This window comes from Dryas octopetala, chromosome 3, assembly GCF_963921425.1.
Source record: "Dryas octopetala chromosome 3, drDryOcto1.1, whole genome shotgun sequence".
Lineage (NCBI taxonomy): Eukaryota > Viridiplantae > Streptophyta > Magnoliopsida > Rosales > Rosaceae > Dryas > Dryas octopetala.
The window spans coordinates 5,574,283-5,599,615 of record NC_141368.1 but is presented as its reverse complement, the minus strand read 5'-3'; the positions used below and the strand labels follow the sequence as shown (position 1 = coordinate 5,599,615).

The following is a 25,333-nucleotide window of genomic DNA, read 5'->3' as shown; positions in this document are numbered from 1 at the left end:
ACACAGGGTTTAATGAACTAACATCAAAACTACTATGTTAACAGAAGTGAAGACATCAGCACTTGATAGAAAACATGTGATGATGATTGATGGGGTTGCTGTCACATGCCAAAGGTTAATTCACTTGAAAAAACAAGGAATCCAAGCATAAAGCCAGAAACTCAATAGAAAAAACGTAGGATAGAAATGTTACTAAAAATACCAAAGATGAGTCTTGGAGGAGTCGGTGGTAATTTAAATTGCTTTATAACTTGCTCTTTATCAACATTATACAATAATGAAGAAAATAAGTTTATGGTTAATTATGAAGAACATGATTGAATTGATTATGTCGAAACACACATGTTTCCACATAAATTTAAATAGCAACTACAAGGCCAACGAACATGAAGGATGTCAGATTCCTAGAGCAGCCAAATCTGTCATTCCCAGTTCAACACAGAGTGGATTCAGGCCATGTTCTTCCAAAAGGCTGAATGCGGTGAACCCATAATAGGAGTGATAAAGATCTGGCAGCTCCCCTGGAAACTTGCTGAAACCACCATACTGATGAAAACACAAATTTGAACAAAGTGGGAGTCATAAGCAAATACTATTAGCTTAGAAAAAATAGACATAACGTGGGTGACTTCCATAACATCATATGAGTAGCCTATTACAGTATTCCCCTATGCTTGCAAAGATGCTGGCGCGATACAAATCAAGGACCAGAGTGAATTTATATTTTCTGCATTTTATCGGTCTGGAACTTACATTTATAATCAATTGTCTTTCTAACAGTAATCATATGTATCGGATCATTAGATAGCGATGACCATTTTATGACATAGGGAAACCATATGGCATGCTGGCAAGGCTTCTAACATCAATACCCTCTGGACCATTTTAAGATTACTATTGTCTTTTACTTGTACGCATGGCCAAAGTAATAACAGATTTTCCATGGAAAGTCTGAAAGAAACTGTACATTTTCCCCCTACCGTATCATTTATATGAGGAAAAGAGAAGCAAAAGTACCTGAGACTGACAAGTTAGCAAAAATCCGTGTAAAGCTTTCTTGTCAATCAATTTGTGCCCCCCTAAGATCTTCAAAACAGCTGCAATCCTATACAGGAAATTTACCTTGTCAAGTTAAAAAATTCCAACTATTATTCGGAACTTCCAAAAGATGTTCATCCACCTACCAAAATGCATAACATGTGTCACTAGGCTTGTTGGGTCTACCCTGAAATCCACCGTCAGCTGCCTGCCTCTGCAGTGGTATAAAAGAATGAGAGAAATCTCTCTTTGGGGATAAGAAATAACTAAAACTGCTTATAACAATGCAAAAATTAAATTATGAGTGCAAAATCATGGGATCATTGTTTTCAGAAGAAGCATCTACTCATTTGGATGATTTTACGGCTTTTCATGGCCCACATGTCTGTCAATTGTTTAGTTGCTGGAATGTTAAAAGATTACAATCTCAGGGACAACTGATAATGCTTGAAGAGATTTGGTAAGGAAATAAACCTGCAAGCACCAAACCAGCAGCAATGGCACATTTATTATAGAAGATTGTGGATTTTTAGAGAGGATATCATCTTCAAAGAACCCCATTAGCCGGAGAGATGTAACACCGCAATATGTTGCACCACCTGTGTCACTAAAATGAACATTGTATCAATTACAGATTTTTAAATTTTAAGAATTTAAAACACACGAGCTAATAATGCTTTCTTCCCTCTTCACTAAATCAATGATAAGACTCGAGCAAAAGATTAACTGGTAAGGGACAAGAGGGTAAGAAAATAACAAACAAAAAGTGGGGATGTTTTAATCAATTCCGAATAAGTGTAACCCATTCTTAAAATTGGATGCAAACAACCACATTTACAATTAAAAAGGTGATATCTCAGAATTCAACAATCAAGGAGTGCCTGGCACATTTCACAGATTTTCCAAAAGTACCAATTGCTTTCTAATGTTAGATTTCTTATAGTTTTGAATACATTTATGAATTGTACGGTCTGTACTGGAGAAATATCATGTCCAATATTGAAATGGTACCAATAATATAGAGAAAATTCAAAATTTCAATTGGAGCCCATTAACTGCACAAAGAATATATTTAAACAATTATACATAATTGTTTCAACTCACCATGAGATTCTGAACCAGGAGTCAACCCAAAGCCACCATCATATGACTGAAAGAACAATGCAAGCATGTATAAGTATCTATGCAATGATATTTATGATTCGGAGATTTACTGATCAAATGCACGAAGCAAGGTATCAAAGGTATGATTAAGTACATAAATATATATACAGGCTGCCCAAAATCAGAGCAGTAGCCATACAGACCTGGCAATTTAAAATGTACTCCTTGGTTTTCTCCTTGTCCATGCCACTCCAATTTCCCAACATATGACAAATGGCCGCTGGTACATCAATCAGCTAAATTCATATTACATTGTCAAGTATATTGAATTAAACGGCTTAAAAACTACGTACACACCTCTTACCAGCACAATAAATGAATCGAACATCAGTCTCCGCCCCTGTATGTATAGGCATAAAACTGCCAAATTTGGTCAAAATATCAGGAATTTGGCCCAGCTACCTCATATTCCCCCAACAGAATTAAAAAAAACAAAAAAAACAAAAAAAATCACCCATTTATGAGGCTTCAAGTACTCAAGTAATCCACCATACCTCCCATCAGGCTGTTGAAGGTTTCTCATTGACGTCAATATAGATTCAGAGTCAATACTGGACAAGTCATAGCGGATAATTTTAAGTATTGCTATGGCACAATACGTGCTTGCCAAGTTACTGATATTGTGACTTGATGCCTACAGTAAGATAAAAATGAAAAATCACTTAAAAAGGAACAATGATCAAGTACATCATATATACAGTTATTTATACTGATCATTACTTCAAATCCCAAAAGACATTTAAACTAAACAACCCAAATAAAACAGAAATACATGATATTAAGAAGCTTAGGGCCTGTTTGGTATTCTATTCAAAAACTATTTTTTGTTTTTAAAAACAAAAAAACAAGTTTTAGTCAAGAAAACGTGTTTGGTAGACCATTTTTAAAAACAATTTTTAGAAAAAAAATTCAAAAACATGCCTCTTTTTAAAAATGATAAAACATCGTTTTTCTCTTTTTTTTTTTTACACTTCCTTTTTTCTTAGATGTTATCATTTTTTAAATTTAAAAATTGTTTTCAAATTTTATACCAAACACGTTTTCAAATTTTAAAAATTAATTTTGAAAACTCACAATTAAAAAAAAAATCTTAATTTAAAAAAAAAAAATTTGAGTAAGATACCAAACGGGCCCTTAGTAAATACACCAGTCCTTACCCCATTGTTATCTGGCGGAAATTGAGAAGTTCTGGAACCATGGAACCCGTAAAATTGTCCTGCACCAAATGAAAGACTCGATCTTTATTATCTATTTACGAACTTTGCAGCTAAACATAATCAATTCAATTGAATTCAAACCCATAAACAAAAATGGGATGTAAAATTTTTGACCAATTAAGCCCTCCATACCATTGTTCACTTCGTCTCTGTTTCTTGGGTGGGCTTTCAGTGATAGAACCCAGTCGGCAACTGCATCCTTGTCAACCTGAAAAATAAAATTACAATCTTTTCATCGTTTTTTAAATTTGAACTTCACCGGTAAGCAGGAAAAAGAAAAAAAAAAAAAAAAGCCTAAAACGGCGGCGTTTTTGGGGAGGAATTGAATTACGTACGCAATCGAGGGCGGCGAGGAGGTCGAGGCCGGAGATGACGAAGTAGGCGAGAGTGAGACGGTTGATCTCCTGGGTCTGATAGTGGTACGGCAGCAACTGGTACATCATCTCCAAGAACGTCACGTGCCTGTCTCTGTCGAAAAGCTCCGAATCCATGGCCCGATTGCACGGAGATCCGACCGAATTGTCAAGCTGTGTACTCTCTTCTGTTGTTCGGAGCTTTCAGCTTTTTCTCTCGAGGCCCAACATTGGTGGAATCTATCATAACTCGTTTGACACTTTTTGAGTATGGACGGGGCATCGGGTTGGACAAACCCGACCCGCACTTAAATGGATATCTGGAAAATAAACAAACCACATCATCCTAAACCCTGGCCAACAGGTGTTAAACCATTCTCTCTCTCTCTCTCTCTCTCTCTCTCTCTCTCCCTCTCTCTCTCCTCTCTCTCTCTCCCGCGCACGCACGCAGACCTGCACTTTCTTGCAGTAATTTCGTCGAGCACTTGGGGTGGGATATTGCGAAAGCGTTGTGAGAGTCATGAAGGCCAACACGGCAACGGCCTTAACATTTGCTGAGAAATGCAAGGTACCCCTTCTCATTTTCTATATGTAGGACACGCACACACACTCTATATCTCTTAGCTCATAGGAGTTGTTGCATTCAGATACCTTACTGTCATTATACAATGGATATTCATTTCTTTAGTGGCACAAGATTGTAATGAACTTGAAACTATTGTAGAGTATATTGTCTTCCAACTGGCAAGGACAACTCAATACCATCAAAGCTGATGCTAAAGGAAGGTACCCATTTGCTCAAAACATTTCCTTTTCATCATTATCATCTACTTCTTTGCCCCTTTATATAGTTAACCATAACCTATAGACAGTGGTTAGAAAACGTTGAAGAAACAATATGATATGCTGGTGAAGTTGAGCTGAGAACTTAGCTTATCAAAGATGTAACATATAGGGACTGGATTGTTTGAAAGATATCACATTGAAAACCGCAATTGATTTGGATTAAGGATCCATGTAGACAACATTACTCAATTCATAAGTTCGTATAATAGCTTGGATTTGACTGCTGAGTTAAGTTCAGGAGTTCACTTTACTTAACTGATTAACTATAATAAAGACACAGGTTTTGAAGTTTTAGCCTCTGCTCATCTTATTGAGGTCTTTAGTAACCATTTGGTGTTTAAATCATATGGTAAAGGACTATAGGGGGAAAAACCACTAGTTTCATACATTAACTAATGGGAGTTCATGTTGTTTGCTCTGTATGGCTGTGTTAGCAAGGAAGACATTTACACATCAAAGGTTAAGTACATCTGTAAAAGAGGGAAGCCATACATTTGGGTACCGGAAAAGGAGTTGCATAATGTGGTAAGCTCATATCATAGTTCTTAAAGTGGTTAGTTTTACTTTCTGACATAAATGAGTATTCTTTTAATATTTCCACTCAAGTGCCATATCCTCTTATTTGTTTTTTGTTCTCTCATGCAGAACGTAATTGTTGATGAACGTAGTTCATTTGCTGTGGCCAATCCCATCCCAGGCCCACTAGCAAGCTTACTTAGATCAATAAAAAAGGTAGGCATTTTTTGAGTTGTATACCTTCCCCCCCCACACCCCACCCCTCTCCCAACCCAGCTTTCTTTCATATAGCATATAAAAGTTTGGAGTACTACAGATGTGAAGCTGCATAAGGTGCTTGTATCACTTTTTTTTATATAAACCTCCGCCTAAGAGTTGCTTGTTCTAAAATTTCAGTCACCAGCTCGAGTTGCTCTGACTGGAGATGTTGTACCTCTAAAAGATGAAAAGGTAATCTTAGTGCATTACATTCATACTAGGCGGTTTATGGTTACAATATTTTACTCAACTGTGATGTTATTGTTCTTGTTATAGGTTCAGTCTGCAACGAATATCCTTAGAGAAGTCATACTATCAGAGCAGAAGGCAATCAGCGAGTCCAGTTATACAGTTTCAGGTGTATTAAGTTCTTCTGATCATAGTTATACATCACGAAGCGAAAAACTTAAGGAGCTCTTGGCAGGGGATGAAAATTATATAGTTTATAAGTTCAACCAAAGGCAAGAACCTTTCATTCTCCATTCTGTCCTGTAGTCTTTGTTTTAAATTTGTTGATAACTGAATATGGTGATTTCATCAGTATGTCTGATAGTAATTATCAAGTCACTTTAGAATTTGGATAATTTTGTTAGCAAGTATTGGAGGAAGTTGGGGATTCTGTTTTTCAACCGAAGTACCAAATAAGCCTTTTGTTTTGCTTTTTGTCTGCTAACTTCAGCTAAAGTGTTTTATTGGCAGTATCCGGCAATTTCAGTGCCAACTACACTGACTCAGGATCTTTATTTTCCAGATCATGCGTGTACATTGATGGGAGTGGAAGCACTCATGAAATTGATCCGGATGATATGAATGCATCTAAAGCAGATCCGTTAGGTAAAACCTGTGTAAAAGTACATTTTTAGAATTCTTATTCTTTAGCGCTATGGCATGCAAAAACTTGCATGATAATACGACCTTACCATTCTACTCACATGTGAGATATTCTCATGTCTAGCTCCTTTTTCCGCTAAGCTTATTGATGGGATAAACCAAAGTGCAGCAAGGCGCAGAGCCCTAATGCTTTTTTGTATGACATACTTGAACGCAAATGCAAAGGTACGATTTCTTGAGATACAGTAGAATCTACTATGCATGAATAGCTGCAATTAGAAGTTTAGTTGTGCATATATTTTTATGCATGATAGCATTTCTGCTGCATTACAAAGAAGAAGTTTACAACATCTGCACTTATAGTAGTTAGTAACTGATGGAATTCATAGATTATTTCTCATAGGAGTTTATTCTTTTAATGGATACTTGCCATGCATTATCACCTTCTGTATAGATTTAGGAAGACCGTAACTGATTAACACATCTTGTGATGAAAGGACGCGTACATGCTGTCTGTTGATCGCAAGGGATTTGACATATTGAGCAAGGTTCCTAGTCCAGTGTTGAAGGATGGGTTTGGTCAGTATCAGTGGAAGGAATTTAGATTATCTTTGAAGGAAGAGGCACGAGATGTTGAAGCATTCTGCCGTCAACTCGTGGAAATGGAAGAGGAGGCTGTTAAGAAGGTTTCAGGCCATAGTGGTTTAGCATGAAGAAGCTTTTAAGGTCGTTAAAATTTTTTTAGTTTTCTTGTATTTCTAATGATTTTGTCAAGAAAGTTGCAAACCTATTGTTAGATGACCTCTCTGATCATTTTACCCACTATGCATATGTACCATTCTCTGATTCTTGAGAAAGCAGATTCACCTTGATTTTGCTTTTATGTGAGAAAATCAATTTAAGGACTTAATCTTGCCTGTGACAGAGATTTTAATGCCCACACAACACAATTGTTTTTAGTGGGCAAATTAGAACAACCTTCATAGATTTGAGTATCAATGAAGAAACAAAAGAATCTGTCTCCACCCTTCCAAATCTGCCCTAAAATGGGTGAATAAAATTTGAAGATCAGTTCAACAAATTTCCACCATTTTTTCAATCTCCCACTCCCCCATCTCCCTGGCAATAATTACCAACTGCCATTTCCATTCGGGGATAAAGATTAATAATCTTAAGTAAAGAGAGAAAAAAAAAAACAATTTAGACTCAACAGAACACCAAAACAACAATCGACTAAAACCGAGAGATAAACTTTTTAAAAGAAAATAGGCTTCACTGGCATAGAACAACATAGCATGATTAACAAAATCACCAAGATCACCAATACTATATAGATCTTGGATTGGAAAAACAAACCCCATAAGAGTATACCTGAGTTCAAACCTTACCTAACATACTAAGACATTACAAAAAAAAAAAACTACTAGCAAAAGCTTCCACCAATTTCATCCATCAGAACAGCTTAATCAACTTCTTCAATCTTGGGACCAGCACCACTGCCACCAGCAGGAGGAACATCTTCATCCATGCCACCACCCACGTCAGGACCAGCACCACTGTACATCTTGGCAATGATCGGGTTGCAGATACTTTCAAGCTCCTTCATCTTGTCTTCAAACTCGTCAACCTCAGCAAGCTGGTTGGCATCGAGCCACTGAATGGCCTGCTCAATTGCATCCTCAATCTTCTTCTTGTCTGCAGCATCAAGCTTGGAAGCAATCTTATCATCCTTGATCGTGTTCCTCATGTTGTAAGCATAATTCTCCAGAGCATTCTTGGCCTCCACCTTCTTCTTGTGCTCCTCATCTTCTGATTTGTACTTCTCAGCCTCCTGAACCATCTTCTCAATTTCTTCCTTTGACAGTCTTCCCTTGTCGTTGGTGATAGTAATCTTGTTCTTCTGGCCAGTGGTCTTGTCCTCCGCAGAGACATTAAGGATACCATTGGCGTCAATATCAAAGCATACATTGATCTGAGGAACACCCCTTGGAGCTGGAGGAATGCCAGAAAGCTCAAACTTGCCCAGCAAGTTATTGTCACGGGTTCTAGTCCTTTCACCTTCATAGACCTGAATCAAGACACCGGGTTGGTTGTCAGAGTAGGTTGAGAACACCTGCTCCTTCTTGGTTGGAATGGTAGTATTTCTAGGAATCAACACAGTCATCACACCTCCAGCAGTCTCCAAACCAAGGGATAAAGGAGTGACATCAAGAAGCAACAGATCCTGAACCTTCTCATTACCCTCACCACTCAAAATAGCAGCCTGCACAGCAGCACCATAAGCAACAGCCTCATCTGGGTTGATACTCTTGCACAACTCCTTTCCATTGAAAAAGTCTTGAAGCAACTGCTGCACCTTAGGAATCCTGGTAGAACCACCTACAAGCACAACATCATGGACACTGCTCTTGTCCATCTTAGCATCTCTCAAGCACTTCTCAACTGGCTCCATACACTTCCTGAACAGATCCATGTTAAGCTCTTCAAATCTAGCACGGGTAATGGTTGAGTAGAAGTCAACACCCTCATATAAAGAGTCAATCTCGATGGTAGTCTGAGCTGTGGATGAGAGAGTCCTCTTTGCCCTCTCACAAGCTGTTCTCAACCTCCTAAGAGCCCTTGGGTTTCCGCTAATGTCCTTCTTGTGCTTCCTCTTGAACTCCTGAACAAAGTGGTTCACCATTCTGTTATCGAAATCCTCTCCTCCCAAATGGGTGTCTCCAGCAGTAGACTTCACTTCAAAGATACCCTCTTCAATTGTAAGAAGAGATACATCAAATGTGCCACCCCCAAGATCAAAAATCAAGACATTCTTCTCACCAACACTGGTCGCCTTCTTGTCAAGACCATAAGCAATGGCTGCAGCCGTAGGCTCATTGATAATACGCATCACATTAAGCCCACCAATGACCCCAGCATCCTTCGTAGCCTGCCTTTGAGAGTCATTAAAGTAAGCAGGAACAGTAACAACTGCATTCTTCACAGATGAGCCTAGATAGGCCTCAGCAATCTCACGCATCTTGATTAGAACCATTGACGAGATTTCTTCAGCGGAAAACTGTTTCTCTTCACCCTTGTATGTCACTACAATCATGGGCTTGTCACCAGGGCCTGGAATGACCTTGAATGGCCATAACTTCATGTCACTCTGAACAGAGGGATCACTAAACCTCCTACCAATCAACCGCTTCGCATCTGCGAAGGTAACCAATCCCATTTAGTAATCACTAACATAAGCAGAGCACAAAAACAGAACAATCTACACATTCAAGCTATGAACAACGTAAAAAAAGCAAAATAACCAAACAAAAAACAGTCTGCCACTAAGCAATTCAAGTAAAATAACGACGTACAGTCCCAAATTTCACTCAAGTTTAATAGGAGAAGAAGAAAAGGACATTGAGCACTATCAACACCAAATTATAACATTGCTACGTACGGATCAACATCTAAAAAACATAGGCTCGAACTAAAGTAACAACACCAAAATCGATGTAAAATTCTGATCATATGTAGATTTTTTTTTTTTAGAAAAATGTTTAAACTAAACAAAACCTTAAACTAGACAAAAGAATAATTTTTAATTAAAAAAATAACTTTTTGACACAATTTAAGCCTTCAAATTCTTGAACAATCTAAAACAGAATAGTAGAAAAAGACATTGAGAACAAAAACCCTAAGTTATAGTACTGATACAAACGGTCAACATAAATCATAGCCTCGAACTAACAACACCATATGCAGATCTTATATAAAAAATAAAGACCACCAAAACAAAGCCTCAAACTAAGACAAAATAATAATTTTCATCGCTGGTTTTCTAAACATAAAAAAAAAATAAAAAATTTGCATGCAATTTAAGCATTAAAAAATTGCACAATCTAAAAAAGCAGGATCTTACATAATAATGTCAACAATAATCAACAGATAATACACACTGAAACTAAAGTACCACATGCCCTAAACACTTTAATTAAATAAATCTTAACGAAAATCAGTAGTTAAAAAAAATTTTGAACCAGGAATTTGAAAAAAAAAAAAAAAAAAAAAAAGAAACAAGAAAAATATAAAAGGTTTCGGAAGGTTACCAAAGACGGTGTTGACGGGGTTCATGGCGACCTGGTTCTTGGCGGCATCACCGATCAAACGCTCTGTATCAGTAAACGCAACGTAAGACGGCGTCGTTCTGTTGCCCTGGTCGTTGGCTATGATCTCGACACGGTCGTGCTGCCACACTCCGACGCAAGAGTAGGTGGTGCCGAGGTCGATTCCGATCGCCGGTCCCTCTCCTTTTCCCGCCATTGTTTCAAAACCAAGAGCTCAGAGACAGAAAAAAAATCAAACAAGAAAAGATCGCAAAGAAGAAAACAAAGAACGCGAATCAGAAAGCTTTGCTTGTGAGGGTTTGGTGTCACACAGTCACAGGTGTTTTGTTTGGGACAGGAGTTGGGGAGTTGCTTTTATATAGGAGTTTTTTTTTTTGGGAGAGAAGGCGGGTCTAGAATGTTCATTGATACGATTTTTTGGGGGGAGTGTCTCCAGAATGTTCCGTTTGGTTACAGCCGTTGATTTTGATCTGACAACGGTCCTGATTGTATATCCTTCGCGGGGGCGGTTTCCTTTTCCAAATCGGCTTACGCCGTTACTTATGCGTTTGGGTTTGGGTCGACTCTTGAGAAATTTCTCTTTTGTTCTTTTGCTTTCGTTGAGCTTCGTTTTAAAGGACAGTGGTAGAATTGTAATAGTCATGGTCTCGATTTTTCCTTCGCAAAGCCCATAACTCACAGGCCCATGCATTTTATGTGAATCATACAGGCAGACTCCATTGAGGAATGGGGGGGACTATTCAGACCAATTTTACATGCTGAGTTAACACCCTCTTCAATTTTTTTCCATAACCTTTCCATTATACCCCTAATGTAAAAAAAAAATAAAAATAGAACACTCACCATCATCGCTGACCAAACCCAGCCAACCAACCCACTCCGCTGGATTGCCGACGACGAGAGCTTCGCTGAGGAGTGAGGTGGTGTCCGATGAGGGAGGCAGCGAGAGAGAAAGGGAGAGAAAGAGAAGGGGAGGAAGAGAGAGGCTGGGGGTGGGTTTTTGGGTTTTATGGGTTTCGGGAGAGAGAGAGGCAGAGGGAGGGATGTGCGACGGCTGGGAGGGGCTGGGGGTGGGAGATTGAGGGAGAAAGAGAGGGCATGGGGGTGGGTTTTGGGTTTTCTGGGTTTCAGGAGAGAGAGAGAGGCAAAGGAAGGAAGAGAAAGAGAGGCAAAGGGAGGGAGGAGCGGCGGCTAGGAGAGGCTGGGGTTTTTTGGGTTTCCGGGTGGGAGATTAAGAGAGATGAAAGATGAGAAAGGGAGAAAAAGAGAAGGGGCGGTGGCCGGCGATATTGGTGGAGGTGGGCTAGTTTTTTTTAAAAAAATTATTAAAAAATTTTATTTTATTTAAGTATAGATTGGAATTTAAAAACAATGGCGGTCAACTTAGTAAAATAAAGTGTAGTAAAATAAAGTGGTCGAAATAGCTCTCGTCTTGAAAAATTCTTAAAATAATTTTATTTATGAAATTTTTTGTTAGATTTACTCTATATTGAATTTTAATGATAGGAACCGTTTATCCTTTTAGTCCTCGTGGAAGGATTATTTCTTAGTTGACATGATAAGTAAAATCTGTAATCCAATGACTGTGGTCTGTGGGAGGTAGAGGTGACAGCAAGAAAACAAATAATGGGGGCAAAAGCTGCAAGGTTAATTCACTTGTTCAATATCTGTATATCTTGGCAAATATGGGGCAACAGATACTCTCAAGCTCCTTCCTCTTGTCTTCAAACTCGTCTGCCTCCGCAAGCTGGTTGCGATCAAACCACTGAATGGCCTGCTCAATTGCATGCCTTCTTCTCACTCCATATTCAATAAATTTTTTATTGTATTTCTTATGATTTTGTTAAGAAAGACCCAAACATATGACCTCTCACATCCTTGTACCCATATTTATGCCTTTTTTTTTTTTTTTTTGTAAACGAGAGTGTCTTGACGAAATTTTTCGTATCAGATTAATCTTTTGGGCAGATTAAAGACAAACCATCAATATTAAGATTAGGAGATTCACAATAAATTTTACCTTACTTTTAAGGTATAAAATGACATTTATGGAAGCGTTATGGTTAAATCCTAATCAAAATGACGATAAACCATATCCGAACGCTTGGTGCCAAAAAAATGTATACTATCGAGCGCCCAATAGTTGTCACTAAACGGCTCTCACGTTCCCACCTGAATGGCCAACTTTTCTTATTATGTAAAATTATAATATTGACAAATAAATGCTTACAAAAAAAGACAACCTAAGTTACCTAACTAGCAAATACCTCTCAGTTTTTTTACTCAGAAATCAGGAGCAGTACGACGGTGCATCTTGGCAATTATGGGGTTGCAGATACGCTGAAGCTCCTTCATCTTGGCTTCAAACTCGTCTGCCTTGGCAAGCTGTTTGTCATCAAACTCAGCAAGCCACAGAATGGCCTGCTTAATCACACTCTCGATCCTCTTCTTGTCTGCTGCGCGAAGATTGGAAGCAACCTTGTCATCGTTGATTGTGTCCCTAATGTCGTCAGCATAGTTCTCCAGAGCATTCCTGGCCTCCACCACCTTCATAAGCTCCTCATCTTCTGACTTGTACTTCTCAGCCTCCTGAACCATCCTCTCAATTTCTTCCTTGGACAGTCTTCCCCTGTTATTGGCGATGGTAATCTTGTTCTTCCGGCCTGTGACCTTGTCCTCCGCAGAGACATTCAAAATACCATTAGCATCGATCTCGAAGCACGCGGATATCTTAGGAACCCCTCTCCGAGCTCGTTGAATGCCAGAGAGCAAAAACTGACCCAGCAAGTTATTGTCACAAGCTCTCCTTCTTTCACCTTCACAAACCTTGAACAAGATCTCGCTTTGGTTGTTATCAACGGTAGTGAACTTCCCAACCTTCTTGGTTGGGATGGTAGTATTCCTAGGAATCAACACAGACATGGCACCTCCAAGAACCTCCGTACCAAGGGACAGAGGAGTCACATCAAGAAGCAATAGATCCTGCACCTTCTCATTACTCTCACCACTCAAAATAGCAGCCTGCACAGCAGCACCATAAGCAACAGCCTCATCTGGGTTGATACTCTTGCACAACTCCTTCCCATTAAACAAGTCTTGCAGCAACTCCCGCACCTTAGGAATCCTGGTAGAACCGCCCACAAGCACAACATCATGGACACTGCTCTTGTCCATCTTAGCATCTCTCAAACACTGCTCAACTGGCTCCATACACTTCCTCAACAGATCCATGTTAAGTTCTTCAAATCTAGCACGGGTAATGCTTGAATACAAGTCGACGCCATCACATAAAGCGTCAAGCTCTATGTTAGTCTCAGCAGTGGATGAAAGAGTCCTCTTTGCCCTCTCACAACTTGTTCTCAACCTCCTAAGAGCCCTTGGGTTTTCACAAATGTCCATCTTGTGCTTCCTCTGGAACTCCTTAACAAAGTGGCTCACCATTCTGTTATCGAAATCCTCTCCTCCCAAGTGGGTGTCTCCACCAGTAGACTTCACTTCAAAGATACCCCCTTCAATTGTAAGAAGAGAGACATCTAAAGTACCACCCCCAAGATCAAATATCAAGACATTCTTCTCACCAACGCTGGTTGCCTTCTTGTCAAGACCATAAGCAATGGCTGCAGCCGTAGGCTCATTGATAATACGCATCACATTAAGGCCTGCAATGACCCCAGCATCCTTCGTAGCCTGCCTTTGAGAGTCATTAAAGTAAGCAGGGACAGTAATAACTGCATTCTTCACAGATGAGCCAAGATATGCCCTAGCAATCCCCCGCATCTTACCAAGAACCATGGCCGAGATTTCTTCGGCAGTAAACTTTTTCTTTTCACCCTTGTATGTCACCACAATCATGGGCTTGTCACCACGGCCTCGAGTGACTTTGAATGGCCATAACTCCATATCACTCTGAACTGAGGGATCACTAAATCTCCTACCAATCAACCGTTTGGCATCTGCAAAGATGACCAAGTCCTTTTAGAAATCACTAAAGTATGCACAGCACAAAAACAGAACACCCCACAAATTTGAGCTACAACAATATAAAACAATAAACAAAATAACCAAATAAAACACTGTCTGCTTAAAACACTAAGCCATTCAAGTAAAAGAACTACATACAGTTCCAAAAATTTCGTTGGGTTTAATAGGGGAAGCAGAAAAGGACATTGAGAACTATATATGATATTTATAGATTACTTTAAAAATTAAGGAAAAAAAAAAAACTTCAACTAAATAAAGACTCAAACTAGTTAAAAATTAATGTAATTTTTTTTGTACAAAAACCCTTTTCCATGCAAAAGACAAACGGTTACCGAAGACAGTGTTGATGGAGTTCATGGCAGCCTGGTTCTTGGCGCCATCACCGACCAAACGCTCCGTTTCAGTAAACGTAACGTAAGACGGCGTGGTTCTGTTTCCCTGGTCGTTGGCTATGATCTCAACATCGTCGTGCTGCCACACTCCGACGCAGGAGTAGGTGGTGCCGAGGTCGATTCCGATCGCAGGTCCCTCTCCTATTCTGGTCATTGTTCAGAAACAAAGAAATCGCAGAGAATCAGGTTTTAGTGTCACAGAGACACAGGGGTTTTGTGGCAAGAGTTGGCGCGTTGTTTATATAGAATGTCCTGTTCAATTACAGCCGTTGATATTGATCTGACGTACGGTGCTGAATCTATTTCCTTGGCGGGGGAGGTTTCCTTTTCCAAATCGGCTTACGCCGTTACTTGCTTGTCTGGGACTACAAAATTAGTCAAATATCATTGATTTGAAGTCTCTCTCTGTTGATAACTCACAGGCCTGATTTCAATTAAACTTCATTGGAAATGCCCGCCCTCTTTGGTCTTGTCCATTGGTTATAGTCCCATGCATTAATGTGAAGGGTCTTGGGTTGGAGCAACTTAGTCCTCAACCCCTCTACTATGCTTAGTTGGCACTCGGAACCAATATGCTTAGTTCTCTCCTTCTGTCAAAACGCAAAAATTCTTTAGTGAGAAGTGAATTGGTTTATGATATGTTTAGTGTTCGATGGCCTCAAAAGTAACCAACAGCAAAAATTATATGGTGAGATTGTCATATTTATCTTTTGTCTTACATTTATCCATCACATGTTGCTCGTATAATGGAGTTGTTGTGAGAAGAAGGCATATACATATTGTCATATTGACCCATTGAAAACTTTCAAATCAAGAAAATATGTTCCTAAAGTGTTGCCAAACCATCTCAAGATAAAAAAAAGAACGTAGTAATTGGGTTTTCAAGTTAATGGGCCCTCTTGTAGCTATAAACAGAGCAGGCCTCTGCTGGGCCTATTAAAGAAACCCTTTTTTTGTGAAAGTGATTACAAAACTAAGACCAGTTGGTGACCCACGTTTGTGGCCCAACAACTAAGCAAATATGCATTTGCTCATTCCACATTCACTTGATCACAACGAGTAAGAGCTATAATAAACTGTAATGCAGAATATATTGGACCACTATCTTTAAACCGAAAGCTTTAAAGCACGTGAGCAGAATCAAGGGGTGAGATTTGTCTGCTTATTAATCTTGATTTACAGTGCTCAAATCCCTCCTTCTGACCAATCCAATATTATATACAACAAGCTAGGATCTGAGTATTATAATTAATAATTAAAACAATAAATTATTACATCCCATGTAATTTATCAATTTAATTACAGTGTTGTGTGGGAGGTAGAGGTGACAGCAAGAAAACAAATAATGGGGGCAAAAGCTGCAAGCTAAGCTTTCCTTTGGGCCACTTTGCATAACTGTGTACTGTTACAGCGAGTACTTACTTTTTTTTGCATGAAAATGAGTTAAAGAAATATTCTGTCAAGATTGATTAGATAGGGGAATTAGATTCCTACACCACCAACCTTCAAAATTTTCTTATTTCCCAAATCAGTCACATGCTGCCATGCTATAGATAGATAGAAGTCAATGAGATCTGATCCTCATATATAATAGTTGCATGCTCCTTAAGGAATAAAAAAAAAAGAAACAAAGGGCATGTATGTATATATAAATTTCCTTTTTCTATCAGGTATACTTGAACTACTCTGCATATAAAGTCGGGAATTTGCTGCGTTTTGGTGATTGTTTAAGTGATTAATGTTCAAAATGGTACAGGGAATATCACTTTGTTTGATCATTTGAGGCGTGTAGAGATGTGTATTCAAATTATTAATTGCTGTGACAATCTATCAGCAAAGCTTTGAATATATTTGGGACTTAGTTAATAGATATGATAAATCCAGTTGTGGATGAAAGCTTATGCAGTCATACTATATATAGATAATTAAATTGTGCCTAAATTAAGGCATCTTTCAAGGGGTCAATTTTTGTAGCTGTATAAACAGAGGAAATGAAACAAATTAAATGCTGGCACTGAATTACATCATCTTTGCTGTACTTTAAGGGGGGTGAAGTGTGTATCTAACATCATTCTAGCATTCTATTTAGAAAGAGTATTAGGACATTTCAATCATAGTACTTACGGACATGTATAACAAACAAATACAGTTTTAACTCTTAAGTTTACTTTTCCACTATCAAGGTATAGATTTTCTCACTGGTCCTAATCACTTTAATCAAACACCGGATGATTTTAGAAAATTCGAAAGGCAGTTCTTTATGGTGCTTCACGTAGCAGATCAAGCTAGCTATATGGACTAGCTATAGGTTGGTGAGGCTTTTAGAAGAACTAGTCAGCCAGCCTTGACAGAGCCCTTGGTATGATTTGTAATCAGATAGTAATTAATATATGCGAGCATTTAATACTTATATTTGAACTTGTTGCCATATTTAAGCGAATAGGACTGAACAACGCGGAATGTCTAGATCAGTAGCAATCACAGAGTTGGCCACGTACTGCCCCTCTGCCCCTAGCTACCGGATAGATCAGGCTAAATGTACTTACAAGTTATAACGTACTTATTGCTTAATTATGATCGATGAGTTGTAGGAAAGCCAAGGATTGATAAATGTTTATATTAATTAATCTCAAAGAATTGAAGGAGATGAATTGGTAAGTATATGTGAATTAATGTCATGCATTAATTTCATAATTAATGAGTCCGTCTCCGGGCAGAGTGAGTCATCAAATTTACATTAAAGTGTTTTATCTGACCAACTACCGCAATTTAAGGTCTTGAAATCAGTAAATTAATCTCTTGTGCTTGAACTGTTATATATAACTACATAAGTGAAAATCAGATGATCAGAAGATCGACATGGGGTTGAGTCTGTGGACATGGTTAAAAAGCTAAGAAAGCAAATTGTCTATGTCCTGACTTTTCAGAGCACATGACTGGGGGGTCCAGTGTGCAGCCTGAAATATATATTTATATATATATGTAAGATGTTGCACCACCTTATATAATATCAGATATGTACTATGTGTAAACAAATGGGCATTAAGCATATAATTAAGAAGGGATAGTGTGCTAATGTAAGAACCCCAACTGCTTTTACTTATGTAATTAATTAAGGATGCAAATAAGCACATAAAGTCATATCACATCGAAGAGGATATAACTGGCTAATTATGCTAGCTAGCTGTTGAATTGAACCACCACATTAAAGCTAGTACTGGTACCTTAATTTCTATATATTCAGTGATTATATTATTAATTACCAACTTCAAGGAGATAAACTTAATTAGGCAAATGAGTAGTACAAATATTATGTGTGGTTGAGTTGATACATGCAGCAGATGTGTTGGTTTATTGCATGATCATAGTATTTGTGCATTAGTTTGAAATTTTGCAGTACGTACGTACTATGCCATATGCCTTTGTCAGCTTAATTATGTATAAGCTGCCCTGCTATATATATATTTAACTTCACGGTGGTGTTTATTGCAGCTGTTGGTATTTGGACCACACGAGCTAGCTAGCTATAGGTAGCTTCTCTGTCAATGAAGATTGGGACAGCATCATCCTCAGACATTTTTCATCTTTTCAGCCTTATCATCAGTTACATTGTTGTTGAAATATATCTATTAATATGGCAATATTCACCCAACTTTCCCAATTAAGCTAGCCAAAGTGTCCAAGCATGGATGTGCATGCTTATTAACCCAATAAATATGACAATGAAGTAGATGTGCAACCCAATAAATATTAACCCAACTTAAGAGGGTTAGTATTGAAGTGAACACATGCACCAATTAAGTGGCCGGATGTGCCTCCCAACCAGGAAAAAACCCAGATTTTATTATGAAATTTTCAAATGTTTAAGTTATTCAAAGAAAATCATTTGCTCATATTTTATAAGAAAAATAAAATTTAAAATTTTGTTTTAATGGATTCTTTGAGTGGATGATCCTACAACATTTTTTCTCTTCAAGATGTATGAATTTCTCCATATTTAGATACATCCCAGCTTAATTATTTTGGGTGGTAACTCAATTAATATAAATCTCCAAATAATTAACGATCCAAATCAAATTTAATAATGGTCACTTTCTTTTCATCATTATGCACGTGTCCCTTTTCAGCATCAGTCTCCATTGATATTTGATGAGTTGATTAAGGTGATTATAGCAGCATATATAGCTAGGTGGCTTAATTTTATTTTATCTCTATATATTACTATTTAAAGTTGGCTTTCAATTCTTCTCCTTAAGTATCAGTCTTAAATATTGATAATGCGTTTTTGTCACTCCAGCTCTTCCACGTCTCCATGTTATTTCTCTCTTTCTTGTCCTCGTATTAATGCTCCATCTCCATTAAGTCTTGGTCCCTCCTTCCTCCTTTGACTAATCTTTTATTTTTCCCATTTAAATGGCATAAAGACAAATAATAATAATAATTTGGCAAATGGCCAGATGCTAGCTAGAAAGAGCCAAATGGAGTGAAGTACTAGATTATTTCATATTTACAGTGAGAGTTCAATTTTTATCTTCCTCTTTTCTTGGGTCTTAGTTCACCTTTAAACAATTAAAAGAGAAAAAAAAAATGATCATCATCAACACTTAAATATATATAATATATGGGAGGCGATTTTCGCACTCCTCTTTTCTCCGTTTGCACTCTATCTTTTTTTTAAATGTATTTTGTATATTTGTATTATTTATTAATTCTACCCTTTATGATTGTTGAATTTTTATTTTAATTATCTTTTAGTAATGATTATTTTTTCTTAAATTCTCTCATCATTATTAAAAATAAATAAAAATAAGTAATTTTATCTTCCCCTCATTGTATCTTCTTTATATTGCATCTCTTTGCCTTCTAAGCCTTTTTTTTTTTTTTTTTTTTGTGAACCAGTCTTGTTCGTGCTTTCAATCATCATTCTATAGTTTCATTAGGAAAATATTTAGCCCGTCATATTTTTTTTCGTTTTCTTTATGAGGGTCATGATTTATGTGAACCAGTCTTGTACATGCTTTCAATCATCATTCTATACTTTCATTAGGAAAATATTTAGCCGGTCATATTTTTTTTCGTTTTCTTCATGAATGTCATGATTTATGTATCTTCTTCTTCTTTTGATGGTGAGTTTTGTGTTATGAAATTAATTGGGGTTTTCAATTAATCCATGCACTCCCTCATTTTTGGGTCTTTTGACACTGCCAAGAAAAATGTTCTCATAGCAACCACTACTAATTTGTAGCATATTTGATTTTAAAAAAAATGAATGTCACATGATAGCTTAATAAGAAAAAAGAGCTAGATCTACTATATATCAAGAATATGAATAGAAGTGTAGAGAATTATTTAAGTTTTTCTTCCTTTTTAAAAGAGAGTTATAGAAATATATATATTATTATGACAATTTTAAAAAATTAAATAAGTATGATTGAATGTTGCATAAGTGACATTCTATAATTAAAAACTAAATGGTATATGTGAAAAGTAAATAATAAAAATATATACAAACATTAAAAAAAATAAGAAATAGTGTAAATAGAAAAAAGAGAAGTACGAAAATTAACTCCCTAATATATATACACGCAAGTCGTCAAGATTATGCATATCCAATTATGGAATCTACACTTTACGGCCAAATATCCCTCTAATATTAGGTGGGCGTACATTCATCAAATTAATTATAATCAGACGGTCCGAATCCGATTCTCTAAAATAAAAAATTATATTGCATGATCTATGTCTTTGGGTACGTGAAAACTTGAACCGGAATCAATCTGGGCCTCATGTTTCATGTGATGTGGGAGACCTAAAAATTGGATGGTGGAGATGGATGTTGCTTTTTTAATTACCGACCCCCCAGCTGAGCTGATAGAGAAAGAGACTACTGTATGGGGTTGGCAATGGACAAGAAGGTGGGCCTGGGGCCCATTGACATCTGACGTGGCAACTGGGCAAAGGCTTTAAAAGCAAGAATCCTCCGACCGCGAGCATCTGATGATGACCACTCTATCCACCCCACATCCGGCGACTAGCCCACCACCAGGGCACCAAGACACCAACCCCTAGCGAGTCTTAATTTGTTCATTACTTAATTCTTTTTTATATTTTGTAAAGGAAAAAAAGGTTTATACAAAATAATTAATATGGGACTGTCGGTACTGTTACCCTAAAAACAGGTATATATAGCGGTATTTTCGCTTCTAATTAGCTTTTTATTGACAAGAATTATAACACTTTTTGAGCTAGCTAGGATGTATATAAACCTCAAAGTGAGTGGAATAAACGTCCAATATCAATACCGGCCAGTGTTTAGAATACCCTAATTATTTGGACATGGTTGTGCCTTAATCAACATCTACTAAATTGTCAGATATATAATTGTCTTTTTTGTTTGGTCAATGTTATAATTGCCTTATAAGAGAAATTTAAGGGATGAAAAGCGTTAGTTTTGGATTAAATTTATCATTAATTTCCAAAATTAATAGCGCATACAGTTAATTTAAAAAATGAACCTTTTTCAACAAAAAATTGCTACCCCTTTCAGGTATAAATCCAAGATTACATTTCCATTTTACAGTTGGCAATTATATATGCTGACGTACACATGAATTTAAAGCCATTATAAATCGTTCTACTAAAAGATGCATACGAAAGAAAGCACTGAAGCATAACTTCAAACTTAGGTTGATGAACCAGGTGATTAGCAACCATAGAGCTAGCTAGCTAGAGAGCCTACAGTACCACTACTACGTACTCTTATAATTCTGGTAGATCTAAACTAATTAAAAAAAATTAAATATCCTTGAATATGGTCGATCAGTATATATATTTCATAAAAAAAAAAAAAAGGAATATGATCAGAATATAGCCATATATCTAAGTATTTGTTCTTTTTGTTAAATTTTACCATGCATCATCTCATGACTTAAACTTTTTGACTAAGACTTTCACTTATATATGAAAAATTGTAAAGAGTAAAAAGGGAAAGTGCATGCAGTGATGAATCGCTATATACGGTTTGCTTAGAATTAATATCCCAATCTCTTTTCACACTTTTGGCAGAACACTGTTTCTGGGTGGGAATAAGCTTGTAGTTTCCATTTTAATCCTAAACGTTGATCGAGTATAAATTAAAATTTTACTTTGGGTGAGTAAATGAAAAAATTTTATATATACACTGGGTAATAATTAATCTACGTAGGTAGGTAAAGGCACCCAGCAAAAATCACAAAATAATAATAAATAAATAATTGTATACATTTCCATGCAAAAAAAAAAAAAATACCTCTGGCATGGCAGGAACAGATGGGAGAAACAAAGGTACATTCGATTGTGACACTTCCACCCAAAACAACACACCCCCACAATCACTTACCTTTTCATTATTAATTCCATTATTAATATTATTTATTCATATCATATATATGTAGCTAGCTAGCTCATATATATTATATTCATATTGTTATTAAAGTTACTTAGGGTTACTCTCTCTCTCTCTCTCTCTGCATGGGCATTGGTCAATAATCTTTTTTGGGTTACTGTAAAATAAACAGCATCATCAAAAAGAAGCTTAAAGACTAAGAAAATGGGTTCGTCCCATTCAAACCCTAAAAATTTAATAAAACAAAAAGAGAAAGAGAGAGTGCGATGAGAATATGATGAGAGATGGAACAAAGAACAAAATAAATAAACACGTCCGCCTCCTTTATCTTTCCGCGGTCTCTCCTCATCTTTTTATCTCTCTCTCTCTCTCTCTCTCTCTCTCTCTCTCTCTCTCTCTCTCTCTCTCTCTCTCTCCCTTCTGCAGCAAACTGATCTATTGTTGATGTGATTCTCCATTACATAACATCCCCTAAAAAACCCACACATCAAACCTTTACAAAAAGAGAATTAAAGCTCCATCTCTTGGCAAAGATAAGAGCCACCAGCCATGGTTTTCTCATCCGCTCCCGTCTATTTGGATCCACCCAACTGGCAACAACAGGTAAGGGTTTGATAATTTTCATCCATGTTTTTAATTTCTTTCCCAAGCTTCTTCATCAAAAAAGCTAATTCTAAAGATAAATAAATATATATTCCTATACCCTTTTTCAATCTATATCTCTAGCTTCTTGAATATACCAGTTTTTGTTTTTGTTTCAATTTGGCAGCAACAAAATCAACAACAACAAGGAGGAAGAGGCGGCGAGAATCCACAACTTCTTTCATCGCCACCACCTCCAACAGCTGGAGGAGGTGGTGGTGGAGGCGGCAGCCCAGGCTCGATCAGACCTGGATCGATGTCTGATCGAGCCAGGCAAGCAAAGCTGCCGCAGCCAGAGACAGCGCTGAAATGCCCTCGGTGCGAATCCACAAACACCAAGTTCTGCTACTTCAACAACTACAGCCTGACGCAGCCCCGGCACTTCTGCAAGACGTGCAGGCGCTATTGGACTCGAGGAGGAGCCTTGAGAAGTGTGCCGGTTGGAGGAGGCTGCAGAAGGAACAAGAGATCAAGCAAAGGCAGCAGTAGCAGCAGCAGGTCCAAATCACCAGCAGCAGATCACCATCAGCACCAAGCAGCAGCTGGTTCCAGCTCAACTGTGTCTTCCAATAGCTGCAGTACCACTGAGAATATCATGGGCCGCCATTTGGGCCATCAACTGCCGCCTCAATTACCCTTTTTGCCCTCTTTACACCATCTCAGTGAGTATGGTAATTCCGGAGACATGGGGTTGAATTTTGGGGGCATTCAGCTGCCCCAGGTGGTGGCTAGTGGCGGCGGTGGTGACGTTGAATTTCATCATCATCATGGGATTGGAGGGCTTGGTGAGCATTGGAGATCACTACTTCAGCATCAAGTGCACCAATTTCCTAATTTCTTGGCCAATTTGGAACCACCAATTACTCATGGGCTATACCCATTTGATCATCACCAAGGTGATCAAAATGTTAATGAGCCTCCAATAAGCTATGACAGAGGAACTACTGGGCAGCTTCCAATATCTAAGCCAACATTGGATAGTACTAGCACTGAGGGTACTGTGAAAATGGAAGATCAAAATCAAGCATTGAATTTGTCAAGAAATTTTTTGGGTAGTCTTGGAAATGATCATCATCACCAATACTGGGGTGCAGGTAGTGGTGGCAATATTAGTGCAGCTTGGACTGATCTTTCAGCTGGTTTCACTTCTTCTACCAGCCATCTATTATAGTGTAACCTCTCTCGCCCAATCTAGCTTCTTGTGCTTGATTGAATTACTAAAGGTTCGACAAAGAGCAATGATCTACTCGAAGATAGAGTTTCAAGCAACCAACCACTACCCTAACTTTTGATCTTTGAAAGTGCAAAGTACCCAGCATTATATACAAGATGAAATGGGAAAGATGGAGCAATCTCTTCATGTTTTGCTGAAAAAACTTAGAAACGGTAGGCTTTGTAGCTAGCTAGCTAGTCTTGGAATGATTTGTTGTTGTTTTACTGCTTTAGTTTTTAAGGTTCAGATCTGTGGTATGTCCAAATTAAGTAGCTAGCCTTGCTATGCTTAATTATATGTTCATGGATCAGTACTACTATATGACACGAAGGGTTATATTGTTGTCATTTATCAAATTAATGCAATATGTACTAATTAAGTAATTTCCCTTCATTAATTTTATGAAATTGTCCGCCAAACTTTTGTGTAAACCTTACTAATCTCATTATCACTTGTTTTAGTGGGAGCTGGGTGGATTGGAGAATTACCCACATTCACTTACTAAATATTATAGCTAGCCAGAAAGACTAGATTTCAGTTTTCACTTTTAGGCCAATGCAAATTAAGCATACTTCTTGGTTTCATAGTCTCTCAATTGTTGGGTCAGTTCTGTTGGACATTAATTTCAGGACATGAAACAGTGTTCATTAATTGTCCATGCTTCATCTCCACCAACCTTGAAATTATGAGTACGTCCTATGCTTTCAGACCGAGAGAGAAAGGGTTTGTTTAGTGTTTACTTGTGATTTATAGCTAGAAGCTCATGTACACTTATTATTTGTTGGTAGTGCATGCAATGACTAAAATGCATGATTATACAATTATAAGGAATTGACCAAAACGAGACGTAGTACTAGTTACTCGGTGGTAGGGATGGAGGATTACAAATAAGTTGAAGGAAACGCCAAAATCCCACTCAAAACCATGCAAAAGAGAGCAAAGATAAATTGTTGGAATTTTGTTGGAAAAACACAAAACCTATGAGACTAGGACCAATTACTACACATGGTCAAAAGCATGAGAAAGAACCAAAAAGAAAGAAAAAATTATTCGACCGAGACCCTCTCAATATTTGTTTGATTTTAACCGGATCCTTTTACCTAATCAAACACACTTATTATAAATAAAGTTGAATGCCATAATTATTTGACACATTTGAATCATATTGTAGTTATGATGATGATGCCATTGTTATAATAATTTTTCTTTTCTCTTATTTTCTTTGTTTTTTAATTAAGAGAATGGAATTTGAGTTTTGGAGTTGCTTTTGCAGTAACCAAGGAAGCTGTAAGTTAGAAATAAACCGTCAAAAAAGCTACTCCATCTCTGTCTTTCTCAACAGTCAAGATGGTTTTTTTGGTCGGTTGGTCGTAGACTACGATGGGACAGTGA

At 37.6% G+C, this 25,333-nt stretch overlaps 4 protein-coding genes and 1 pseudogene across 5 annotated transcripts; 2 read left to right on the top strand and 3 right to left on the bottom strand.

Moving 5' to 3' along the window:
* Nucleotides 1-232: 232 nt before the first annotated feature.
* PGGT-I (Prenyltransferase family protein) lies at nt 233-4,038 on the bottom strand. Of its 2 annotated transcripts, none has more exons than XM_086237035.1 (11): nt 3,755-4,035; nt 3,552-3,627; nt 3,360-3,418; nt 2,697-2,836; nt 2,507-2,562; nt 2,346-2,422; nt 2,143-2,188; nt 1,513-1,637; nt 1,185-1,252; nt 1,018-1,105; nt 233-546 (listed from the first exon to the last, which is right to left on the bottom strand). In XM_086237035.1, exons 1-11 carry the CDS (start codon nt 3,908-3,910, stop codon nt 397-399), a joined length of 1,041 nt encoding a protein of 346 aa, XP_086093161.1. In that variant the 5' UTR covers nt 3,911-4,035; the 3' UTR covers nt 233-396. The 2 variants fall into 2 exon arrangements, with proteins under 2 accessions (XP_086093161.1, XP_086093162.1); XM_086237036.1 differs by having other exon boundaries at nt 413-546; nt 1,018-1,097; nt 3,755-4,038.
* A 153-nt stretch (nt 4,039-4,191) lies between these two features.
* Nucleotides 4,192-7,089, top strand: LOC147290041 (uncharacterized). The gene is made up of 9 exons (XM_086238028.1): nt 4,192-4,340; nt 4,497-4,558; nt 5,053-5,143; nt 5,264-5,350; nt 5,531-5,584; nt 5,669-5,853; nt 6,144-6,226; nt 6,348-6,448; nt 6,721-7,089. Exons 1-9 carry the CDS (start codon nt 4,293-4,295, stop codon nt 6,934-6,936), a joined length of 927 nt encoding a protein of 308 aa, XP_086094154.1. The 5' UTR covers nt 4,192-4,292; the 3' UTR covers nt 6,937-7,089.
* Nucleotides 7,090-7,522: 433 nt separating this feature from the next.
* LOC147290040 (heat shock cognate 70 kDa protein 2) lies at nt 7,523-10,632 on the bottom strand. Its single transcript, XM_086236291.1, has 2 exons — nt 10,312-10,632; nt 7,523-9,418 (listed from the first exon to the last, which is right to left on the bottom strand). Exons 1-2 carry the CDS (start codon nt 10,523-10,525, stop codon nt 7,686-7,688), a joined length of 1,947 nt encoding a protein of 648 aa, XP_086092417.1. The 5' UTR covers nt 10,526-10,632; the 3' UTR covers nt 7,523-7,685.
* Nucleotides 10,633-12,612: 1,980 nt separating this feature from the next.
* Nucleotides 12,613-14,856, bottom strand: LOC147290039 (heat shock cognate 70 kDa protein pseudogene; annotated as a pseudogene).
* A 7,642-nt stretch (nt 14,857-22,498) lies between these two features.
* OBP3 (OBF-binding protein 3) lies at nt 22,499-24,297 on the top strand. Its single transcript, XM_086236634.1, has 2 exons — nt 22,499-22,689; nt 22,856-24,297. Exons 1-2 carry the CDS (start codon nt 22,636-22,638, stop codon nt 23,897-23,899), a joined length of 1,098 nt encoding a protein of 365 aa, XP_086092760.1. The 5' UTR covers nt 22,499-22,635; the 3' UTR covers nt 23,900-24,297.
* Nucleotides 24,298-25,333: the final 1,036 nt, after the last annotated feature.

What these genes read in the sequence shown, in the direction of transcription:
- PGGT-I (XM_086237035.1), bottom strand. Translation starts at nt 3,910, where the DNA reads ATGGATTCGGAGCTTTTCGACAGAGACAGGCACGTGACGTTCTTGGAG. An exon ending in TTCCGCCAGATAACAATGGG is followed by an intron (nt 2,837 to 3,359) that starts GTAAGGACTGGT and finishes ATCTTACTGTAG; the next exon opens with GCATCAAGTCACAATATCAG. An exon ending in AGTACATTTTAAATTGCCAG is followed by an intron (nt 2,189 to 2,345) that starts GTCTGTATGGCT and finishes TTGTTCTTTCAG; the next exon opens with TCATATGATGGTGGCTTTGG.
- LOC147290041 (XM_086238028.1), top strand. Translation starts at nt 4,293, where the DNA reads ATGAAGGCCAACACGGCAACGGCCTTAACATTTGCTGAGAAATGCAAG. An exon ending in AAAAGGAGTTGCATAATGTG is followed by an intron (nt 5,144 to 5,263) that starts GTAAGCTCATAT and finishes TCTCTCATGCAG; the next exon opens with AACGTAATTGTTGATGAACG. An exon ending in GTTTATAAGTTCAACCAAAG is followed by an intron (nt 5,854 to 6,143) that starts GCAAGAACCTTT and finishes TTTATTTTCCAG; the next exon opens with ATCATGCGTGTACATTGATG.
- LOC147290040 (XM_086236291.1), bottom strand. Translation starts at nt 10,525, where the DNA reads ATGGCGGGAAAAGGAGAGGGACCGGCGATCGGAATCGACCTCGGCACC. An exon ending in CCCCGTCAACACCGTCTTTG is followed by an intron (nt 9,419 to 10,311) that starts GTAACCTTCCGA and finishes TTACCTTCGCAG; the next exon opens with ATGCGAAGCGGTTGATTGGT.
- OBP3 (XM_086236634.1), top strand. Translation starts at nt 22,636, where the DNA reads ATGGTTTTCTCATCCGCTCCCGTCTATTTGGATCCACCCAACTGGCAA. An exon ending in CACCCAACTGGCAACAACAG is followed by an intron (nt 22,690 to 22,855) that starts GTAAGGGTTTGA and finishes TCAATTTGGCAG; the next exon opens with CAACAAAATCAACAACAACA.